At 45.3% G+C, this 15,317-nt stretch overlaps 1 protein-coding gene across 6 annotated transcripts in view; it reads right to left on the reverse strand.

Moving 5' to 3' along the window:
• Positions 1–15,317, reverse strand: part of DCDC1 (doublecortin domain containing 1) — a 246,701-nt gene that overhangs the window by 116,778 nt on the left and 114,606 nt on the right. For all 6 annotated transcript variants that reach the window (XR_014516364.1, XM_083462254.1, XM_083462253.1 and 3 more), the window contains exons 14-16: positions 9,831–9,936; positions 2,155–2,292; positions 655–773 (exon numbers count right to left, since the gene is read on the reverse strand). Coding sequence is in view for 5 of the 6 variants with exons in the window: in XM_083462254.1 (XP_083318380.1) it covers positions 655–773; positions 2,155–2,292; positions 9,831–9,936 (363 nt within the window). In the remaining variant the exon portion in view is untranslated. The remainder of the gene's footprint in view (positions 1–654; positions 774–2,154; positions 2,293–9,830; positions 9,937–15,317) is intronic.

Genomic DNA, 15,317 nt, shown 5'->3' on the forward strand with positions numbered 1-15,317 from the left:
GCACAAGAATAACATTTTGGTATCTTGTACACTGTATCTGTGTCTGCGTATCTGGAGGAAACATCTCTGACATAAACCTGTCCTTGAAGTGAGGTCATTTTTGGAAGTCTTCTACCAGGTGCCCCCAGACGGCCTTTTTTTCTTGTTTTTACTTTTATCTTATTTTTACCTTGCAGGAGCAATTTAGCCTAGCTCTGCGACTGAGCTGTAAAACGTCCACCAAGAAATCTATCTACACACCCAGACTGCATCTTTTAGATCCATTGTAGGCTATTATATAACACGTGCATTTTTTTTATCTCTTTTAAAGGACCAAGAAACAAAAGAAACACAAGAACTACCACAGTATAAAGTAAAATATATGTGTCCTTGTTATCTGTCTATTTTTTCCCTCCTGTCTATTGTTGAAAGAACTTTCAAAGGTGGTTTAAAATATGACATTAAAGTAAAGGCTATGCCTTTACATGAATTTAATAATCCAAAAGGAATTAAAGGATGATGATAATTTTGAGATAATACAGTTTCACTCGTTGAATGACAAAATCTGTAAGCACATACAGTATTCTGGTAACATTCAGTTTATTTAAATGACTACACGTTTTCACTTTATCTAAAAGATTGTATGTAAAAACCAACCCACCCTTGTATCAATACCTTTTCTGTAGACACAGCTTATAGCCTTCAAGAGGTATGCCATCCTGCATCACAGCTCTGATTGGACGACCAACAGCTAGGCTGCTTTGTACCATAGCTCGACTTAGAATCATTCCAGCCTTTCAATGAATGGGGAAAAAGGTTTTGAATAAGTTAAAAGAACCAGAAAATTCAACAATGTGTTACAAATAGAGAGGTCATTATGCCTGGATAGCTCAGGATATTAACAGTTGGAGAAACTGAAACACTATCCACAACTTAGCAGTCAATGAGCCCTGCTCAGAACCAGTGATCTTCTGTACAACAAGGGTGGCATTTTACAGTTCAGTGCAAAATAGAACAGACCCTTGATATCTTCATTTGTCCTTTTCCTCTGCATATTTCACAGTGCAACGATTTAGGGTCCATAACGTGTCACTTGCTATACTTATAACTACAGAGTTTACTTGAAATATGTATGCACAGGAAAAAAGTTCAGTGAACTGCAAAGATTGCAACAAATCTAGAGCCATTGAGTCAATTTAAAGTTTTACCTCAAGTCTAAAAGAATGTTGGTTAAACATCCTTAAAGCCTTTTGTTTATATAGATTTATATACAGAGATATATATACAGCAATTCTGAAACAAGTAAAACAGCTGTTGCAGGTGCAATCTTTCATTGATTGTTACATTTTAAAGGCTGAAATCCTAACACTAGCTTGGCAGTAAGTGCCATTGAAAACAAGAGGACTTACTTCTGAGTAAAAACAGCTAAGTCTGGGTTGCATTGCAGATTTTAATATTAGCTATCAAATGCAGGGGAATTGTATGCCATTTTATATGCAACTTATCTATGGTCCCTGCTTGCAGAGGACTCTAGCCACACTACTGACAGGCAACACTACCACTGACAGTGACACCCCAAATGGGACATTTGGGGGATGGATCCTAGGCTGGTCCAGCTCCCAGAGAGGGCGGGGGGAGGCTGTCTTCCTTCTGTCCTAGCTGGTGCAAGCAGCAAGGCTTCAGATGGAGTGCTGGCTCTTCTGCCTTGCAGCTCCCAACTTTGTCCAATAATTGCCTTTAATATTGTTACAGTGATGCTCACTCCCTTTCCAAATATGCAAGCAATGAGTTTTTTGATGTCTCAAAAGGGAACAGCGTTGTTATGCTACGATTCTGCTCATGGTGGCAGCTGACTGCAGTCAATTCAGCCAACATATCGTAGTTCAGCACAGAGGATATAACCACAATTAACAGATTAATTTGCTCTTGGCTTTGATCATCTATGCCCCATCAAAGTCAACTCCATTTGTTTTCACAGCAAATCGAGGAAAGCCCTGGGAGACATGGTGTAATATATGCATGATGATCTTTGTTAGTTGTGCAAGTTTTACTTATTTTTAATATTTAACTCAAAATCCCCAAAAGTAAACTAACAATCGGAACAACAAATCTTTTCGCATATCAAACATCTGAATCCATTAATACAATGGATGCTCTGCCTTTTCACTATGGTACCTTTGTGATCAGCCACATGTTAGACAGAGGCCAGTGTGCTATGTCGAATGTCAGCTCTCGACGGCCATTTCTTCTGGGAGCATCTTTCTTCATCTTTTCCATGTTAACTGACATGAGAAGAACCATCTGGGAATCAGCCTACACCCAGCAATAGAATGAACCATAGAACTTTCATTGATATGTTAGCATGGTAACACTGCAAATTACCAATAGAGAAAATTCTGTGTAACATTTCCTATTACCGTAACCCAAATCAATTATTTTAACAATCGTGAAGAAATAGTATGCTGTTATACTGCCACTGAAGCAGTCTTGCCTCCTACATTTTCTTCATTAGGGACAAAAAAAAAACCCGTATGCCCGAAACTTCACTCAAAATGCAATCCTATACATGCCTATTTAGAAGTAGTGGGACTTACTCCCAGGTAAGTATTATAGCATTGTGGTCTAAATATGGGTATGGAATGAAACATGCACTACCAAAACTCGAAAAGGAACTAACTCTGAACAGGTGAAAATATTATTGGAAGGGATGTTAGGATAATAGCAATGAGCCACCTTGCAGGGTTATAATTGTAATAACTGAGACACTGTATGTGGATCATTTAAACATGCCAAACCTTTTAAATAATACTGACATATTAATGTTTTTCTGGGCTACTGTTCATATTGGAATGGCATATTCAAAATGCTATCAAAGACAAAGAGCAAAAGCAGAGTTGGCCAGAAAGATACTCAATTTGCTCTTACCTGTTAGCCAGCTGCTGCAGTACCGAGAAGAGATACCCCATCGTTTTTGTACAATGGGAACTAATGTTCTGCTAATCCCACACTAAAGGCTGAGGGACTTAAAGCCACAAATGTACTTGCCCTCTCCATTCTAAGTTGTGATCAGAGGCAACACAACTGTGTGGAAGATTGTCATAGTTGGAATTAGCGACAGATATCATTAGGATGTGTATAACACCTGCTGTAAGTCCCTGTGTCCTCATAGCAATGCCACTGGCTTTAATCTTATCACATTTGATTTTGTGGTGCAGTGGGGAGGAAACATTGGCCCCTTTGTATTCATTTGAGGTTGGCACCCAGCACTAATACCATGCTGTTCTTCAAGAGATATAATGCGGGATATTACCAAAAAAACACACACCCCACCAGATAAAGAAACAACACCACATCTTTCTAACCCAGCTTCAGGTGATTTTATAGTTTCCACAGTGTGTGGAGCAATAGTGTAACAGATACAAGGAATCACAACAGGAACTATATATATATATATATATATATATATATATATATATATATATTCTTTACAACTTTCTTTTCTTATACACATCCCATGTTACTGAACTGGAAAAGCAAGGCAAGCTGTATGTCATAATATGTTTTGCCCCATAGAACAAAGACAAACCTTTTGATGAATATACTAAATTTTTAAATAGCATAGTATCTGGCAATATCTATATATTTTTGAAGCCTTCACCAAAAGCATAATAAAAATAATAGGTTTGGACAATGGCTGCCAGCAGCAATGAAAGAAAAGAAAAAAGTGTTTCCCATCACCCACAACCATAGTAATAATGCTTCCTGCACCATATTATTACCACATTTTAAAAGTAATAAACTAGGGTTGAGTGGGAAAGGGGATAACAACTTTTGCAAACATTTTCATCAGAATCAACAATCACTTTCTTGGTGTTGATTATATCAAAAAGAGGTGAAAGTATTCATCTATTCTGAGTGAGAACAATGCTTCATTAATTTGGTTTGCCAAATTAGCATGTGCGCAAATGTGAATGAGTACAGTACACAGTATTGGCACATCTTCCTCATAACTATGTGATCCCGCCCTGGCCCATATTACCCAGGAAGAAATTGCGTTGGGGGGGGGGGCGGGAATGGCACCATACAGAACCAGAAAGGAAGTAACTGGTAGAGATCAAGACTAACACTGCAATTCAAACTCCAGTGGGGCAGCAGCAGCCACAGCTCTGCCACTCATACTGGCAGAAAGCGGTGTGTGTGTGTATGAGAGAGAGAGAGAGAGAGAGAGAGAGGGAGGGAGAGAGAGAGAGAGAATGAATTACTGCACCAGCCTAGAGCTGTCAATGGGCAAGTGTTGGCTTGGTATCCGGAGATTCCTGGTTCATCTCAGCCCCCAGAACTTTGTCAGGAGCTCATCCCACACTTGAGTAGGACCCTGGCAGAGACACATGCCCGACTGGCATGTTCTTTCCCTCCTGGTCAATTGTTTGGGAGCTTCAAAAGCTTCTTCTGCCCGAACATCACAGCGACCAATGCCAACAGACATCAGCAAACTTAGGGATCCGCAGAGTTTGCGCAGTCCGCATAACAGAACTTAGTAGCTCAGCATTTGGCTAATCTATATTTATTCACATATAAACTTCAACATGGCTCCCTCTCTCTCTAGCATCAGACAGCAAAGGACAACAGTCCCACTTCACAGAACACAAACTTCCTGTCTCCGTCACTTCCCAGTTTGTGGAGTCAAAACATACACCGTCATGTGAAAGACAACAATTCCATGACTGCAATCACGGGGAATAAATCTTCAACAAACACCACGTTCAATAGGAATGGGGAGCTCCATACTTGCAGAGAGGAAAAGGCATCACTTCATGAGAAAAGGCCTAAAATTGACAGAGTAAGGTGTGACCAATCCACCTCTCCCCCAGAAAACAGTAAAGAGGGGATTAGGATTGCAGCATTCTCATAATTTTTGATAAATAAATTTCTCCCCAACACCTCCCTCTTCAAAGTGGGCAAATGACTCATATGGAGACCTGGTCATAACATTTCATTTGAAATACAGTAGAAATTGTGTGTTTTTTTGTGGGGGGGGGGGGCGTTACATCCCAGGGGTACCATGTAAAGGCAAACTTGTGTAAAGTCAGAATGACGCCCTGGAACAACCCTGGCATGAGAAATCTTACTTTCTGGAGTCAGCACGAGATCTTCTAGGGCCAGGCATGGCCAAACTTGGCTCTCCAGCTGCTTTGGGACTACAACTCCCATCATCCCTAGCTAACAGGACCAGTGGTCAGGGACGATGGGAATTGTAGTCCCAAAACAGCTGGAGGGCCAAGTTTAGGGCCATCCAAGATCTTGTGAGATCTTGCAAAGGCCTCCAGAACCCACATGTGACCTACATAGAACCCAGAAAGCAAGGTGGAGAGCTTTTAAAAGATGAAAGCCTCAAATCCTATTCTCCACACCTCATGAATTACTTATCTGCCAAGCTTTCTTTTTCTTTTACTCATTTATCCACAAGTATACATAGAAATAAAATATAAATTATAAAAATCGCAGCATATTTTATGCAAAAAACCCCCCCGAGAGATTCACATTTAGCATATTTCACTGCATATAGACTTATTTTTGGAATAAAACTTTCTGATCCTCTGAATCAGCTTTAGCTATTACATTGCAAAAAATAGTTTGTCTTGCAGCAGTTGTTCTGCATTCTAACCCTACCAAAATGGAGTACAGTCTGCACTACAGACTGATCCTATATGAAGCTGCCTCAGTGCAATGTTTCATAAGATCACACCTTAGGCCCAAAACAAAGGATTGTGCTAGCCATCTATGCCAGCTTTCACTCCCCAAGGACTGTTCAGATGTTTTGGACTACAATTCCTATTAGATCCAACATCACACAACCATGTTGACTGGTGCTGATATGAGTTGTAGTTCTAAACATCTGTAGGGCACCAGGTTGACAAAGGTTGCTCTAGTCAATGGTAAATGTTATGCAAGTGCTCACTGATAGATGGACTGCAGACAGACTGTGTGCTCTACAGAAGTTACAATAACATTAATGGAATTTGAAGATGCAAATATGCATTCATACTATTAAACATTTTTTCCTCCTTCAATAGAGGAATTTTAAAAAAACTGTGATATAATTAAAACTACCCTCTGCTTTTATTAAGAAAGCAATTGCACTGAAACATACTGAACAACAAGGACACTGCTTCTAATGCTGCCGTTATCAACACAAAATGCCAGCAATATATCCCAGGTCATAGATACATGGCCTAGCTTTCTCAACAGTGATAAAAGAGCAACAGGCTGTAATTGTCTGGGTTATCTCTATCCCCAGATTTACGAATGTGGATTATATGTCACAAATTTTACTCTACTGGAAAGGTTTTGCCTGTCAATAAAAGATTAAATATAACAGTCAGGGGTTGAGCATTACTATCTATACCTGACAGCAATCTTAATGTGTGAGTATCCAGAACATGAGACTTTTGCCTTTTTAGTGTGTAATCCTCTTAGCATCTTGTACACCTCAGTGAGCTTTAACATTAGGACATTTTTTTAAAAAAATAAAATACTATTGGTATCTGCCCCTGTGCCTTGAATTTTGCTTTCAAAAATTGCTCTTGAAGGTATCAAATTACTATTCACAGCAAAGGGTTTACTCTCTTGAAACATAGCTGTTGCTGTGTCTTCTAAACACATATTAAGACATCAAAGCTTGACTATATTCAAAACTGGTGTTAATGTTTATGCTACTTAAAATATTTGTTTCTTTGGTTTTGCCTCATCTTTTATTTTTCTCTATCAACACAAATTAACCCGTTATCCCATCCTACTTATACATATAATCTTATATACGATATAATCTTATACACGATAACCGTATACAGACTTTTGTATTAAAATGCTACTTTATCTGGAGTGTGCCTATCCAAAACAGCAAAGGTGTACTCATTTTACTGTTACAGATAGGTAGCCGTGTTGGTCTGCCATAGTCAAAACAAAAAAATACCTTCCAGTAGCACCTTAAAGACCAACTAAGTTAGTTCTTGGTATGAGCTTTCGTGTGCAAGCACACTTCTTCAGATACACAGTGTATCTGAAGAAGTGTGCTTGCACACGAAAGCTCATACCAAGAACTAACTTAGTTGGTCTTTAAGGTGCTACTGGAAGGTATTTTTTTCATTTTACTGTGCTACTGAGCCACAATTATGTCAAAAACAAATCAGAAGCTAGATATACCATGTTTATCTGCAGTAAGCAATGAGCTCATATATCCAAATAGGATAAAAATTGGCTATAATTCCAAGAGTAATGGTCTACAACCATACACTTTTGTGTTTGGTTTCTGAAAGTAGAGATTAGAACAAAAGGGAGAGGCGCATCACCTTGATCCCTAAAATCACATTTTAAACAAATTTGCATTCTACTAACAAACAGCACTACCTTTGATGGCCTGAGAATTGTGCATATTTGAGGGAGAATCTCACAACTAGTTCACCAAGGTGACAGGACAAGGGAGGCAAAGGCCAGTTCTGGAATTATACATGGAAGCAGTTAGCAAACAGCACCTGCTGGAACAAGTTGTCTCTTCCCTATGACCTGTCCAGGGTCCTGAAAGATCTATCTCAATCACTCTTGCTTTCTGCTTCAGCTTTTTGCCCTTTAGGGCGTTGTTTTTCAACCACTGTGCCGTGGCACCCTGGGGTGCCTTGAATGATGGTCAGGGGTGCCGCAGGCAACACTGGCCTCTGTCCCTCTTTCTTTCCCTCTCCACTGATGCCCTCTTGTATATCTGCCTCCCAAAGGCTTGTGCAGCTGTTTGTTGCAGCAGCCTTGGCTACAAGCTCCGCAGGCAAGTGGTGCCTCTGTGACTGGCTAGGGGGTGCTGGTTGCTAGGAGCTGAGGTGGCCTTGGAGTACACAAGCAAGTGGGTGAGGGAAGCACAGCCCACCAGCCCTTGCTGTTGGGAATGGACAGACAAGTCTCAGGCCCATGTGGGGCAGTGTGAGAAGGCACCTCTCTCTGGAGCGCAGGGGCAGCTCAGAGACCATGGGCAGTGGCAGCACCTGCCTGGAGGACTCCCAAGGAGAGAGGAGAGGAGAGGACACTGAGGGAACACTCCACAACAGAGAGTGTTTTAGAAAGGGTGAGAGGCTGCCAGCTCTGCAGGGGAGACATAACTGGGCTCCACAGGGGTGCCGTAGAAGGAATGTAGTTGATCAAGGCAGTCGTGGACTCAAAAAAGTTGAAAACATCTGCTTTAGTGGATTACGTATTTCCTTCCTTATTGCTGCCCTACCTGTTCCAGGCCACTTTAGTCCTGCTTTATTAATTCATTTATGCATAGACCACCCTCTAACAAAGTTATCAATAAATAAAACAATTCAAAATAAAAACAAAAACAACAAAAGTAGAAAGAAAGCATAAAAACACAGAGAAGAAAAACATGCTAAAGGATTAGGTGGCTTGGAGAGAATAAAAAACTTTGGGTGTAATTCAATATTGCGCTAGCTTGCCAGATGGAATAAGTGGGCTTTAACATATTGGATACCATTAAAAATATTATTATTATTATTTTATTTATTTATTTATTTATTTATTTATACCCCGTCCATCTGGCTGAGTCTCCCCAGCCACTCTGGGCGGCTCCCAATCAAGTGTTAAAAACAATACAGCATTAAATATTAAAAACCTCCCTGAACAGGGCTGCCTTCAGATGTCTTCTGAATGTCAGGTAATTATTTATCTCTTTGACATCTGATGGGAGGCCGTTCCACAGGGAGGGCGCCACTACTGAGAAGGCTCTCTGTCTGGTTCCCTGTAACCTCACTTCTTGCAATGAGGGAACCGCCAGAAGGCCCTCGGCGCTGGATCTGTGTCCGGGCTGAACGATGGGGGTGGAGACGCTCCTTCAGGTATACAGGACCGAGGCCATTTAGAGCTTTAAAGGTCAGCACCAACACTTTGAATTGTGCTCGGAAACGTACTGGGAGCAAATGCAGATCTCTCAGGACCGGTGTTATGTGGTCCCAGCGGCCACTCCCAGTCACCAGTCTAGCTGCCACATTCTGGATTAATTGCAGTTTCCGGGTCACCTTCAAAGGTAGCCCCAGAATATATTCAGAATATATTCTCTCAGAATTGAACTGCCTTCCATAAGATGCACATTCTAATCTCTTTTGAATCCACAACCCAATTCACATTTTGGATCAATCAGCATTACAGTACAAATGCATCTTATGTGGGGGTTCAGTTCTGGGTCGTCCAAGTCCCCATTCTGCCTCTGCTCCACCCTGTTTCACCGCCCACCCTGCCCCCTTTGCAGCACCAAAAATGACACGTTTGCACAAGGTTGTGCGTGACTCTAATGCATACGAGTGGGGAGTCGCCTGTATAGCCAAACCCTTGGAGCCACCCACACAGGTAGAGGGTGTGGGTGTGGAGAGAGAATCCCCTGTACTTGCAGAAGCTGTGCCCACGACGGAGAGCTTAAAAGCTCTTTTTGCTCTGAGTAAACCAAGTAGACCAGGTAACGATAAGAGCTTTTAAGCTCTCTGCCTTGCTTGTTGGGCAAGTCCTGCTCTCAATGCAGGCTCTGGGAGGCTAAAGATGCTCACATGAGATCTCACAGGAACTCAGATGCTACAAAAAGAACTTTTAAGCTCTCCAACTTCCTCAGATTTAACTTGCACATTTTCAGTGAGCCTGCCTTCAACTCCATATAGTTGATAATGTGCAATTTAAAACACATATAAGTTGTGGCAATACCCTTTTTTCATATATATATAGAGAGAGAGTGTGTGTGTGTATTCCTAGAGGGCTGAAACATTTAATTTGCAGATCATAGTAAAAAATGGTGCTATAAAAAGAAAACCCTCACTGCTCACCTTATATTGTATAAAATGGTTGTCTGACTCCACAATTTCCGAGGTTTGACATTCCTGATGGTTTGTGAATTGAATGTTATCTGGAAATCCAGCACAAGCTTCCCAACTGAAATGAGCAATAAAAAATTATTGTCATTGAGAAGAAGAGCCCTGCTGGATGAGGCCAATGGCCCATCTAGCCCAGGGCCCTCTTCTCTCATGGCCAACCAAATGCCCATGCAAAGTCTGCAAGCAGGACCTGGGAATTGCTTTAATGTTTCTTCCAAAGTATAATGCGGATTCTAAATCAGCTCTCTGCAAGTTTACTTAGAGCAGTTTTACTACATTGCAACTTTCTATAATTCCTCACAGCCTTGCAAAAGGAAGAGGAGCTGAAATTTTAGTAGTCCAGGATTAAAAGATCTCAACTGGTGACAATTATTTGTATTTTTAAAAGCCAACAATTAACTGCAAAGACATATGCAATCCCGTTGAGTTTGGTCCGAAGGTATGTCTGCTCATATAGGGACAATCCCAGTTATTATTGTCTCTCTAATGCACGGCAGTATTTTATTCCATATAAGGGAAGAGCTGCCAGTCACAGGGAGGGAAGTTACACTACTGTGGTTGCCTCAGAATCTGCCTACTGCCCCTGACACTGGATGGCTTTGCCCTGACAGCAATTGTATGCACAGGAGATGCACATATTTCTGTAGATTGTATAGACATGCATTATATCCCCTCCCAAGGCACTTTGCAATTTTGGGCATTTGCACTGCTCATAGCCCTTTCATCATAGTGACTAATAATTGTAAGGTCCTAATGTTAACTGCATAATGTGCATTGCTATCAGCCAAATGAGGTGAGGCAGTGGTCAATAGGAAGAGTGGCTTTTTAATGGTGGCACCCCATTTGAGGAATGCCCTCCCCAGAGGCTTCCCTGGGAACAACCTTGACTTTTCATCACCAGGTAAAGTCCTTTTTATTTTCCTCAGGCTTTTTTTGTTTCAGTGTGTTTCAATTCTTAACAGTATTTAGTTTCTGAACTTTGAAAAAGGAATGAAGGAATAAAGTGTGTGTGAAATAGTTCTCTTGATCCAAGTTTTTGTGACTATTATTTGATATAACAAAGTGATCTTTTGGCCATTCACATTTTAGTACATTAAAAACAAATGGCTCAGCTAATTTTAAATCAACATTGTTTACAGCTCAATTCCATACATATTTACTGAGTTCCATAGTCCTTACTCTCAGCTAAGTGGGCAATAGCACTGCTGCCTTTGCACTATGATGGGGTAGCCAATCAGATGTGGCCGTCCAGATTATCATCTTCCATCATTTCTGACCACTGGCTATGTTGACTGAGGCTGGTGGGAGTTGGAGGTTTGGAAGGCGACAGTTTAGCTACTCCTGCACTAAAAAGGCACAATTCCTTATTCAAATTAGCCACAAATTATTAAGGAGAAAGTGCCATATCTTCACATCTAAATCATCCATATATTTAATGGAAGTTAGAGGTTTGCTGAGTGTACACCCTGAGTGAGTGCCTGAGGGCCCTGCTCTTGCCACTTACCATCTGGCTTGGGGCGGGGCCTGGGGCCTCACAAGGACTGCCTGCTGCTTGCTGCCTGCTGCCCAGGAGGACTCCCTGAGTGAGTGCCTGAGGGCCCTGCTCTTGCCACTTACCATCTGGCTTGGGGCGGGGCCTGGGGCCTCACAAGGACTGCCTGCTGCTTGCTGCCTGCTGCCCAGGAGGACTCCCTGAGTGAGTGCTTGAGGGCCCTGCTCTTGCCACTTACCATCTGGCTTGGGGCGGGGCCTGGGGCCTCACAAGGACTGCCTGCTGCTTGCTGCCTGCTGCCCAGGAGGACTCCCTGAGTGAGTGCTTGAGGGCCCTGCTCTTGCCACTTACCATCTGGCTTGGGGCGGGGCCTGGGGCCTCACAAGGACTGCCTGCTGCTTGCTGCCTGCTGCCCAGGAGGACTCCCTGAGTGAGTGCTTGAGGGCCCTGCTCTTGCCACTTACCATCTGGCTTGGGGCGGGGCCTGGGGCCTCACAAGGACTGCCTGCTGCCTGCTGCCCAGGAGGACTCCCCTGTGTGAGTGCCTGAGGGCCCTGCTCTTGCCACTTACCATCTGGCTTGGGGCGGGGCCTGGGGCCTCACAAGGACTGCCTGCTGCTTGCTGCCTGCTGCCCAGGAGGACTCCCTGAGTGAGTGCTTGAGGGCCCTGCTCTTGCCACTTACCATCTGGCTTGGGGCGGGGCCTGGGGCCTCACAAGGACTGCTGCTGCTTGCGGCCTGCTGCCCAGGAGGACTCCCTGAGTGAGTGCTTGAGGGCCCTGCTCTTGCCACTTACCATCTGGCTTGGGGCGGGGCCTGAAGCCTCATAAGGACTGCCTGCTGCTTGCTGCCTGCTGCCCAGGAGGACTCCCCTGAGTGAGTGCTTGAGGGCCCTGCTCTTGCCACTTACCATCTGGCCTGGGGCAGGGCCTGAAGCCTCACAAGGACTGCCTGCTGCTTGCGGCCTGCTGCCCAGGAGGACTCCCCTGTGTGAGTGCCTGAGGGCCCTGCTCCTTTTTGCCACTTACCACCTGGCCCAGGGAGGGCCTGACAGGCCTCACAAGGACTGCTCCTGCCACCTACTATCTGGCCCAGGGTGGGGCATCACAAGGATGGTTGTTGCCACTGATGCTGCTACTGCCCAGGAGGACCCGTAGGGGTGCAGAGTTCTTTTTAACATTTTTTAAAAAATATTTTCCTTTCCTTTTAGATTTTTATATATGGAGGTGGGATGGATGTTTGGGTGGGCTTGGGAATTTGTTGGATTTTGATGAATTTGTAATTTTTGCAGTTTTATTTGTATTGTTTTATTGCTTTCTGGGTTGTTTTTGTTTTATTGTTTTAAGGTTTTATTGTTTTAGGCTGCGAAAGAATAACATTAATTGCCATCAATGGAGGCCACTATGAGGCCTGGGATTGCTACCGTGGAGGGGCGAGGGAGATATGGCGGTGGGGGCAGATGGTACAGGCGAAGGGGATCGAGATATGGATACGCTCGTACCCTTTCCAATCTGCGCCCCATCCCGAGGGACGAGGGTAGGGTGAGCAAGGATTACTCACCTCCGTCACTGGTGTTGTGCAATGCCAGGTCTATAGGCAACAAAACCGCCACCCTGCGAGATTTCATCATCTCGCAGGGGGTCGACCTGGCTTGTGTGACAGAGACCTGGGTGCGCGAAGGGGCAACAGTTACCTTACGAGAGATGGCGCCCCCGGGTTTCTCCGTCCTCCACCAGTCGCGGACTGTGGGCCGGGGGGGAGGGGTGGCATTATTAATCCGGGAAGATTGTCCTTTCAGGGCTCTACCATCGCCATCGATCCCCGGCATTGAATGTGTTGGCCTAGTGTGGGGCTCCGAGGAGAGCTTGGCTGTCTGGCTGGTGTACCGGCCACCTAGCGCACCAGCAGCCACCCTGTCAGGCCTATTGGAGGCGGTGGCCGGCTGGGCCTTGGAGTTCCCCAACCTATTGGTACTGGGGGACTTCAACAGCCATGCTGATGCCACTCCCTCCTCACAGGCTCTGGACCTGGTGTCTTCCATGGCGACACTAGGGCTCTCCCAGTTTGTTTCGGGCCCCACGCATCAAGCAGGCCACACGCTGGATTTGATCTTTGGCGTAGGTATAGATGTGATCATGTCTCCTTCGATGAAGGTGCCATGGTCTGATCACTACGCTCTGAAAGCCAGGATTGACTTTCCGCCCCCACCCTGCTTAGGTGGCAAGCCAATTTGGGCTCGCCCGCGGAGGCTGATGGACCCTGATAGATTCCGTCAGGCCTTGCGGGACCTTGCTCCCCCTGGCGACTCATTGACTGAGCTTGTTGAGGGCTGGAATATCCAGCTCCTGGCAGCCATCGATGAGATCGCACCTAAGCGCCCTCTGCGACCCCGCAGAAACCGGGCTCCCTGGTTTACCGAGGAGCTCCGGAAAATGAAGCGGGACCTCAGACGGCTAGAGCGAGTATGGCGGGGTGCCCGTGACGGAGCCTCAAGAACATCTTATAGGGCTTTTATGAAAACCTACGAGATGGCGGTGAAGGCTGCTAAGAAGTCATACTTCTCGGCCTCCATTGCATCCGCTAGCTCTCGCCCAGCGCAATTATTTAGTATAATCAGGTCTTTAACGTCCCTTGTGGGACAGCCAAATTTAAATAACAATTTGACACTTAGCTGTGAGGCATTTGCGAGCTTTTTTGCGGAGAAGGTCTTGTCGCTCCGCCATGACCTCCCTGCCAATTTGGATACAATAAAGGAACTGGAGGCCCCTCGACTGTCCTCGGGTCCAGTATTGGACCACTTCGACCGGATATCCCCAGCCGATGTGGACAGACTCCTCCGAGCTGGAAAGCCCACCACCTGTCCTCTCGACCCGTGCCCGTCTTGGCTGATTAGAGCGTGTCCAGACGAGGTGCGGGCCCTCCTGGGGGATATCATCAATTTGTCCCTTGGCACGGGGACATTCCCAGGGGAACTGAAGGAGGCAGTGGTGCGCCCGCTCTTAAAGAAAACATCATTAGATCCTTTAGATCTATCCAATTACCGCCCGGTTTCGAATCTTCCGTTCCTGGGTAAGGTGATTGAGAGAGCGGTTGCCGAACAGCTTGGTGGGTTTCTGGATGAAACATCGGCTTTGGATCCATTCCAGTCCGGCTTCCGCACTGGTCATGGGACCGAGACGGCTCTGGTCGCCCTAACAGATGATCTTCGTAGACAGCTGGATCGAGGCGGGTCGGGGCTGCTGATTCTTCTAGATCTATCAGCAGCTTTCGACATGGTCGATCACGAACTTCTGGACCACCGCCTTGCCGACGTGGGGATCCAGGGCACAGTCCTTCAATGGCTGCGCTCGTTTCTCTCTGGTCGGGGACAGAGGGTGGCGCTTGGGGGGGAATTGTCATCGCGCCACTCCTTGGTGTGTGGAGTACCTCAGGGTGCGATACTCTCCCCGATGCTTTTCAACATCTTTATGCGCCCCCTCGCCCAGCTTGTCCGGAGTTTTGGGCTGGGTTGCCATCAGTATGCCGATGACACCCAACTCTATCTGTTGATGGATGGCCATCCTGACTCGGCCCCAGACACACTGACCAGATGTTTGGAAGCTGTGGCTGGATGGTTACGTGGGAGCCGGTTGAAGCTAAATCCTTCGAAGACAGAGGTCCTGTGGCTAGGGCGGGGCGATATGGGATTGGGGGGGCAACTCCCATCTCTTGCGGGGGCGCAATTAGTGCCAGCACCGTCTGTTAAGAGTTTGGGTGTAATCTTCGACGCCTCCCTTTCCATGGAGGCGCAGATTGCAGCTATAACAAAGGCGGCATTTTTCCATCTCCGCCAAGCTAAGCAGTTGGCCCCTTACCTCTCTCGCCCTGACCTGGCCACTGTGATCCACGCGACGGTCACCTCCAGATTGGATTATTGTAACTCACTCTACGTGGGGCTGCCCTTGAGA

The sequence above is a fragment of the Podarcis liolepis genome (genome assembly GCF_965112155.1).
Source record: "Podarcis liolepis genome assembly, chromosome: 1".
Taxonomy (NCBI): Eukaryota; Metazoa; Chordata; class Lepidosauria; order Squamata; family Lacertidae; genus Podarcis; species Podarcis liolepis.